General features: G+C 43.1%; 1 protein-coding gene across 1 annotated transcript; it reads right to left on the bottom strand.

The window, feature by feature from the left end:
• Positions 1 to 1,718: 1,718 nt before the first annotated feature.
• On the bottom strand, positions 1,719 to 8,851 carry CNEP1R1 (CTD nuclear envelope phosphatase 1 regulatory subunit 1). The gene is made up of 6 exons (XM_007437945.4): positions 8,726 to 8,851; positions 7,438 to 7,509; positions 6,053 to 6,126; positions 5,440 to 5,549; positions 4,724 to 4,778; positions 1,719 to 3,941 (listed from the first exon to the last, which is right to left on the bottom strand). The coding sequence occupies exons 1-6, from the start codon at positions 8,748 to 8,750 to the stop codon at positions 3,900 to 3,902; spliced, it is 378 nt and encodes a 125-aa protein (XP_007438007.1). The 5' UTR covers positions 8,751 to 8,851; the 3' UTR covers positions 1,719 to 3,899.
• Positions 8,852 to 9,173: the final 322 nt, after the last annotated feature.

Here is a 9,173-nt window from a genome sequence, read left to right as displayed (position 1 = left end):
TCTATCTCTGCCATAAGGAAGGGGCACCAAAAGGAAGGGGAAATTACAGGCTAATTCTTCTGTGCCTCGAGAGGTTTCAGACATGGGTTATTACATCCTTATCCTAAAGATGGTCACTAAGGTTAAAAGACCCATTATAAGTAAAGGCTGGGAGGGATCAACTACAGATTCTTGCTTTCCCGCAGGAATCACACGCAGAGTATTTTTCCATTTCGTGCCCCTCATCAAGGCTCTCTTTCTAGAAACCCTACCAAATTATTCTGCCTAATTGGAAGGTCTTATTTTTAGCCTGCTAAGTATTATTTTGAAATCTCCACATTTCAATGACTTACTTTTTTTTTTTTTTTAAAAGAAAGGTTAAAGATCCACCTATTCAACCGTATCAGTATCAGGAAAACATGCCCAGGATCCCACCGTACATTTCTATTGTTACATTTAACACTTGGATAATAAATGCAAGCTATTTTTTGCAAGAAGGAAAAAATGTCTTTTTACCGGAGTGTTGTGAACAGTCCATCTCTGAGGATGATGAAATAGCAAAGACATTTCTCCATTATGCAGATGGGTACCCCCCAAATGATCTTCCAGGTTGTCCAGGATCTTGTCTTGATCAAGTTTCATCTCCCATAAAATCCATATAGTTACTATTAAAATCCTCCTAGTCAATGTATTTTCTCAGTTCAGAGTGCAAAACTGCACTGGTGTCTGAAGTAGTGGGTTTAATGGAAAGGATGCTTTTCCTCTAAAGCTAAGTAGGTTCAGACAGGCCCAGACTAGTCCAGGAGACCTGGGGGCAGGAGGGGGGGGCACTTCAGCTGTTGACCTTTATTGGAAGTTCAACAGCCGGATATTCGTCCTATACATATTAGTGTGTAACAATAGATTGCTAATTTGCATTCTTCCCCCAACAAACTTTGCCTTAGTAGATAAGCCATAACGATTCCTTAGATTTTAAGAGACATCTCCAAGGGAAGAAAAAATCCAAGAATTGGAAAGAGCTGTTGTAACAGATTTTCCTAACGTCAAATGCTCTAATTCAGTGTTTTTTACAAATTTGGCAACTTAAAATGTGTGGACTTCAACTCCCAGAATTCCCCAGCCAGCATGCTCTAATCAGTTGGAAAAGAGGTTGTGGAGATGTTCAGAATTGGATCTGTGGCAAGATGGACTCAAAATGTAATAATGCTGAAATTTATCATTCCAATGGAAAAAGATGGGGCATGTTGTAATTTTGGGGAAATTATGGATGAGGGCTGGGTACGGTACATCTGAGTCCCAGCTCCGTTCTCTTGTACTTTGCAAATGATTTTAAAAACTGTTCAGTATTAAAATGTACAAGAATTAGCTATTTAGGTTATTTCCAAAGTCATACTAAGATACTAGATGTATTTGGGCAAATTATGGGCCGTCTTTCAACTTCTACAGAACTTGTTTTATCAGCCAAGAGAATAAATTTTTAAAAAAGGGTGGAATGGGGCCCCAATAGATAATCAAATCTGTAATTAGTCTTCAGGTTGTTATTGTGGGAAGAGATCTGTGTTAATCTACGGCAGTGTTTCTCAACCTTGGCAACTTTAAGCTGTGTGGACTTCAACACGGCTGGCTGGGGAATTCTGGGTGTTGAAATCCACACAGCTTAAAGTTGCCAAGGTTGAGAAACACTGATCTATGGTGACAAAGATCAGGAGTCTGATATCACTTTTAATAAAATTTGTTGGTTGGAAAAGGTACTACCATGTTCCTCCTAATCATAAGACAATCATTTTACACCAAATAGGAAAATGTATAAATCATTATGTTCTACTGTTAGATTTCTTGCTATAAATTCATATGACTCTTTGTAGAATTATTATGGAGACCCAAGAACTGGTTGGTTTCGTGCATTTCTGTGTTGCAGAAACCAACTAATTCTGCATATTGCATTTTTTCAACCAATGGAACTTTCTGAAGTTAGCGATTTCAGCAGTTGTACCTCCAACGAATACACTCCTGCGTTTTTTAAAAGATCAAACAATAAAATATTTATTTAATATGCATTTCTTACAAAAATGTACAGCTGCTTAAAAGCCAAGGTGATGTAAGGAATACAGAAGATATTTCAAGAGCAAAGGAAGAAAAATCAAACGTTGATGTACATGTTTTTACTATTGACTAAATCCAAAAGATTGACTTCCTATAATTCTTGCAGGGCGATGTTCCCTTTGGTCTCAGTTGCATCTCTAAGTGTGATGCTCTTATTAAAATAGCTTGAATGTGTTTTTTTTTAAAAGGCACAAGGATTTAAAATTTAATTGCTGGGTCAATATTTCAAAAGTCTCACTGTGGATAACAGCCATGTTTTTTGTTTTTAACACTTCTGTGTAACAAGGGTTGATTAAAATAGCTGGGAGGTGTTTTGCTTCTGCAAATAGCGTTTCTTTCAGACATTCCCCCATATGGAGAACACCAAAGTCACTGAACAATCTAGAATCTGACCTCGTGGCTATATTCCCAAGGCAGGTATTTTTGGTCTGTGAAAAATACAGCCAAAAACCAAATTTCCCACACCAGAGGAAAAGCTGCATGCTCCCAGTGCTTGTTTCCTTAAACCATGGTCTACAACTGGCTGTATGGTTTCAGAGCATCTCATATGGTTTCCATGAGGCTGATGTTTCGGCCTAACCTCTCCAGTGTCGAGTCACTTTTGCAGTCCTTGCTAGGACAGGTTCTGCAAACTGCTACTGCAAATCTAGAAAAACCTAGCTGCCCCCCCAACTTGGTTTGGATGTAGGCGTACAGTACAAGGCTACACGCATACTCCCAATTCTTCAATTGTGTTAAATCGGTTGATGGCCTCCTTGCTTGCACTGGGCGAAAGTGAAACCCACAGCATAGCAAGATGGTTTTGTTACATTTCTGGCACTTCCTTTCATCAAGTAGTATGAAGTTAAGCAATACTAATTTCATGGCAAAACTATCACAGTGTAAATTTCAGATTCAATACATGGTTCTTACGCAGAGCAAAAGCAAAACAGAGGAGGAAGAGCTAAAAACAGCAAGCTAAGGATCATGCAGCAGACTAAAGGTTGCACAAAGTGAAAAGCTAGGACGAAAAAATTTAGCTTATCAATCCGGATCAAATGTTTGTGTGTGTTGCTCAATCATTGTCCTCTGGTTCTTCCAACTTGTAGAGGCCAATAATTGATATTCCATTAGCAAGAAAAAGCAAAATGTGTCCCTCAAGCCTCACTCCCACGTTCTGGCTCCAAACAATGGCCACGGATGGAGCCAGCTTTGCACCATGCCTTCAGACTTGTAGGAAGCAACTCACCCAAAATCGAGACTTGGATGCTACGCTAAATAGTCTCCTGCTGATAAGTTCCAGTGATTGATGCTGTTGCCACCAGAAGGAAGAGCTAAATTGAAACAATTAGGCCACACGTCAACCCGCTCATTCATGACTAAGCCAGAAAGAATAATTCTTTCACCAAGTGATTTCTCCTTTGGAGCAAGCACGACCTCTGGATGTGACGTGTCAACAAATCAGGGTTGCAGACATGGAAGAAGGCAAACAGTCGTGATCGACAAATACATGCACTGATAAAAAACGCTATGGCAAATTGAAGTACAAATACTGTAACCATTTTCTATTTACAATTATTTGAGCGTTATAAAAGCAGGCGAGTGTCGTGGGCTGCATCGGCACCACCTTGCTGTTAGAGATGATGAAACAGTAATACTGTCAGAGAAGAAACTGATAACACAGAGCACAGGCACAAAAGATTGGGAGGCACCAGATGTTTCACCCGTCTTCCATCAACGGTTGAAGACCAACCTGTTTTGCAGGCCTGTTTGGCCTTGCTGTACTGAAGAAGAAAAAATGGACGTGTATTTCCATGATGACATACAAAAGCAATGGGTTATTGGACGTGGAGCCGAGGTTTCAATATTAATTTTCCAGTCTGTGGGGAAAAAGAAATGGCCGTCACTTCACAACAGATCCTGTGATAGTATTTTGATGAGGAGAAACCTGGCAGGGCAGGATGCTATCATTCTCTGTCTCTATCTCTCTCTGATACATGAAAACTAATTCTAATTTCCTTGCCCCCAGATGATGAAAACAAGGGTTTTGCCAAAGTATGTGCCCAGGAGTTCAGATTTAGCTTAGAAACTTCAAATTGTCTGCCCCAGGTATTTTCCCCATCCATCATAATTTCACAGGCTCTTTAAAGATCATTGCAGGCCAGAGACTCATACAGAGGCACTGAAGCCTTTTTCTGCAGAGGAACTGTTAAAGTACAGCAGAAAGCCCTTCCTGGTTTTCTGCAGTGGACACTCTCAATCCTTTTCTGCCCACACAAGTTGGATTATCCCACTCCAGCGACGGAAGGAACCAAGAACATATAGTACAAAACGGCAAAGGAACGTAGCCAAAGGCCAAGACATCTCCAGTCTGCTGGCCTCCAGATGTACTTGACTACATCTCTTATCACCTTGCTCACGGGGCCATTCTAGCTGAATACGAGACTGAGACAATCCATGGAAGCTAGGTCAAGAGACAGATTGAAGAGGAAATAGATACAAGCAGAGAGAAGTCCCCAGCTGTTTGGGCCAGTAGGCCCATCTGAAATGTTGGGAGCCCAGCTGTATATGGTAAAATAAACCAACAGCCCTCTCCCACCAGTGGTTCTGTTTCCAATGTCAAAGCTCAACATGGTCATCCAGGGAAACCAGAGTTACTTACATCATCACATGACATATTGTATTCTGCCAAGACAGTTCGACATCGAGCGGCTATGCTGCACCGAAGGTCAAAGAAACATCCATCCTCTGTAGTTAATGGGCCTGCTTTCATATTCATCTAGCAAACTGATATAAGTATTTCTGAAAGTCTCACCAAATATTTAATTTTCCTTCCACTTGTTCAAAAATTTTTTTACAATGGCTCATAAACAACCCGTTTTAAAAGCCAGTCTCCTGGCTAGGTTAGCATGGCCTCATCTACTGAACTAACCTATTTTTCTGATAAGTGATGATATGGACTGGATTTGTACAACATGCTAAGCCAAAAACGGACTTTGTGTTCAGTGTGCTATGCAAATATGGCCACTGAGAAAGTCTGGAGTGTAACAACGCAGAGAACTTTTTTCCATATTTCTGATAACTATTTCAAGTTGTACTGTTGTATCAGTATAAGAAAAGCAAGATAAAAATTATGAAAAAAAAAATCAAATGTAATTCAACTGCCTTTCTATGGCCAGAAAGAGACACAGAGCTAAATGTCCTTGTATGTATAAAATGCAGTAATTGCGGGTTAGTTTTCAGAAGGGAAAAGGATTTTAGTCTGGGGCAAAACCTATGCTATGCTTAAAAGTTTCTTACACTTAAATTACTGTCTTCTAAATAGCAGAAGCTGTGTAATACATTTGGCATCTGCATGAAACCATTGGAAAAGGATACATTGAGGGCGCCACTACTCTTTTATGTATTCCAGCAAAAAATAAACCAATCAATGTAATACAGCTAATGGTGAAGAATGGATGATTCCATAGAGATGTGAAAAAAGATACCTAGAAGAGAATCAAACAACTTTTTTTAAAAAATGCACTCTTACATCAGACGGGTAAACAGAAAACTGAACAACAGAACACAAGAAACTGTAAGGAAGTGAGCATTCCTACTTTCAATTTCCTTCTAAATTCTTAGCAAAAAGCAATAAACCTGATTTCTAATTTTTCTATGCTACCACGAGGACTAGCAATTTGATTTTTTTTAAAGGCAGACAGGCCTAATGTTAAAGAGATTCTAGTTACTAGATTCCGAAATCTAAAAGACCCCAAATTATGATGCAATCAGAAGTGGACAATTCTCCCATGATGACCTAGACCTGCTTCTGGAATGTATTGAAGCTCTATTTTGACCAATGCAGTCCTACATTGCCAGTAATGACACCACTGAGATACTGTTAGAGGAGAAAAATAAGAGTTTTCCAGAACCCACAGCACTTGCTAAAATATCCTGAATATCTTCCATGAATCTATATTGCAAATTAAAAGGGTAGGGCTTAACGTACCTTCTGTGTTTCAGGATCTATTAGCCAATTCCAAGCACCAGTGGCTGTACAGACCGAGACTACTATAAGAATTACTGGGGGGAAATTGAAATGACAAAAGTGATATAGTTATGTGCAATACATTGGGAACCAACTGTAACAACCCAAAACCCAAATGTTCTCGGCTCTTTCTCCTGCACACTCAGGATGAGAACGTGGGAAACTTACTTTCAGTTTATATTTTCTCATTTCACGCACATCTGCTGTGGTTTCAACTCTTGTTACACGTGACTGGCAGTTTTAAAACCAATCAAATTCAAATCACGTTAGGGAACTAGCTTGCTTATGTGAGAAAAATATATCTTTGGGCGAATCTTTGGGTGAAAAAGACAAGTTTTTAGAGGCCTCAGATGAATGGGATCGCCTTGATAAGATTGAAACATAAAGGAATGCGGAAGCATCCTTGAAGCTGATGTGAACCAGGCCGGTTGTAAACTCCTTATCACAAACATCCCCACAGCAACCTGGGCATCTGCCCTGAGGGAGGATGCCTTCTTCCTGGCATTTGGCACCTTGAACTAATTTGTTTCTTCTTCTCTGTGACACTATTGTTTTACTAGCAGATAACAGAGGGGCAGAGAGTAACTTGAGAACTATTGCCTATTTAGGTATGCCTGCATCATCCTATGAATACGTATGCGTATACGTTCTTTTTCCCTTCCCCTTCTTGTAGAACTGTATAAATATCAGAGCATCCGTTTTGCCTGTAGGGGAGAGCCTCCCACTAACTTCTGGTGGGGTCCCCCTCCAGCTCAATAAACACTGCAGTGAAGCCTCGATTATTCTGCATTTGTGTCCTGCGTTTTGATTCCACAGAAACTGGTGTCAGAAGTGGGATTCACAGTTTTCGAGCTGCGACTGGAGACGACAGCAGGGCGCCCTTCAGGGTGAGTGTTGTTGCGAGCCTGATCCCATGTCTCTTTCCCGCTGCCAGATAAGGGCACCGTTTAGGTGTGTGTGTAAGGCAACTGTCTGTGTCTAAAGGTCTATTTTGGCTAGGGAGGTTTGTTGGGAAATTTGGGCCAACTACATCATCTACAGTTAGTACAGGCCTGGGTTTCCACTTTGGAAAAAACAAACACAAAAAGTGGAAGGAAAGGCTACTGAAGTCCTCTTCGCAGGCATCCAAAGAGAAGAGATGGCCTACATGACCTTGATGCTTTTTTTTAATCAGAAAAAAACACACCCTTATTGTAAACTGCACGCATAGTCATTATATACCATACATATACCATTCTGCTGGACGCAGAAGATGTCCAGCGCATAACTTCTCAAAATGAACTTCTTGAAGACCCAGAGGAACAATTTGATCCCCCATTTAATCGGGAGGCAGGCCTGCAACTTACTTCTCCAGCGTCCAGTAGCCGGTTGTAAACAAGCTATGTATTCAGTAAGCCTTCTTTCAAAAGCCTTGAGATCTAAAAGGGAGAGGGAATAACCGGGTTAGCCAAGGGCTGTTTTAGAAAGTAGATTTACCCGCGGAAACCACAGAGACTCCTTTGCAACACGATGGCCACAAAGGAACTGAACAGACAAGACAACAGAGCAGTCGTAACCTGTTCCCAGGAAGAGGCAATTTGCACATCTGGAGGTTCTCACTTACTCTGTGGAAAAGTATCAACTGGTTGGAACAGTGTTTCTCAACTTTGGCAACTTTAAGACATGTGGACTTCAACTCCCAGAATTCTGTGCTGGCTGGGGAATTCTGGGAGTTGAAGTCCACATGTCTTAAAGTTGCCAAAGTTGAGAAACATAGTGGTAGAGACTCAGCTGCAGGATCAATGACTGCCCACCCCCATCCTCATTTTTTCCCCCTTTTTTGTGTGGCTTCGAGTCAGTGTTGACTCCTGGCCGTGCCTGGACAAGCCTGCGTTTTTTTTTCCCACTCACCCTGCCTGTTGTACCAATAAAGACCTTTTGTCTGTTGTCTTTGGTACCAATAAAGTCAAGCAGTTTGGAGATTTTGCAAAATCAGACGACAGCACAGGCGCGTAAGACAACGCCATCCAATACAGGTAGTCCTCGTTGAGCGACCACAACTGGGGCCGGCCCCTCGGTCGTTAAGTGAAGTGGCCGCTAAGTGAAGCCGCAACTGTGCTCACGATCTCAGCTTTCCTTTGCTTTACAGACCTGCGAAGGTCGTCAAGGCAAGGATCGGTCGCAAAGTTATTTTTTCATCCCCGTCACTGCAGACGGTCGCTAAACGAGGCAGTCGTTCAGCGAGGACTGCCTGTATTGAACGGGATTGTATTACGCGGCCTCGTTTGGAGTGCCGACCCTGCTCTTTCATACGTGGGAATCAGAGCGACTCTTGAAGGCACCCCTAGGAATCCTGGCCATTCTGGGAGGAATCCGGGGGGCTCCAGTCAATGGTCCAAATGTTTGCCCATTCGCCTCTCCGTCCTCCCTGCAGGCTCAGAAACTCACCGAGTTGGCGGGATGAACTAGACCTGATGAACTCCGGCCAACACAGAGCCTGCAGAGGCGAGGAATTGGGGGACGAAAGTCCAGCAGATCCGGGGGGCGCCAGGTTGGGGAAGGCTGGGGAGCCTCGGGGGGGCAGGGCGCGGGGTCACGCGATAGGCTAGCCCTGGAGCGAAGCGAGGATGCTCGGACCCATCCTCCCCGCCTTACCTTCCGCCTGTTCCAGGGAATTCATCGCGCCGGACGGAGGGAAATGAGAGCGCTCCGAGCCGCGCCGCCCGCTGCCTCGCAAAGCCGGGAGCTTCCCTCCTCCGGCGCTCCATCCCGCGACGTAAGCTCTCGAACGTCCTTCACCGCCCTAGCATCATCGACGCTTCCCATTGGGCAGGCTTCCTCAAGCCCCGCCCGTCGCCCAACAAGCCTCGTCGTCATTGGGTCCACCCCCTTGTGGGCAAGAAGCTGGAGGCGGCTGGTTCGCGGCTGGAAGGACGGGCAAAGAGGAATGCGCACGCGCAACTTCCACGCTTTTTTTCTTTTTAACCCCTTCCTCCCCTCCTGGCGCCGGCTTTCCTTCTCCAAGTTTTTAGGGAGGTTGGGAGAGGTTTAAACAAGCTTGTGCTCCCGGGAAGCTGTGCAGTTTTGCTCTTCCTGCTGTGCA

The sequence above is a fragment of the Python bivittatus genome, unplaced genomic scaffold, assembly GCF_059951505.1.
Source record: "Python bivittatus isolate LINGU-HERP-01145 unplaced genomic scaffold, Pbiv_v1 ctg000190_np1212, whole genome shotgun sequence".
Lineage (NCBI taxonomy): Eukaryota > Metazoa > Chordata > Lepidosauria > Squamata > Pythonidae > Python > Python bivittatus.
The sequence above is the reverse complement of the archived record's forward strand: the minus strand, read 5'-3'. Positions and strand labels throughout refer to the sequence as shown.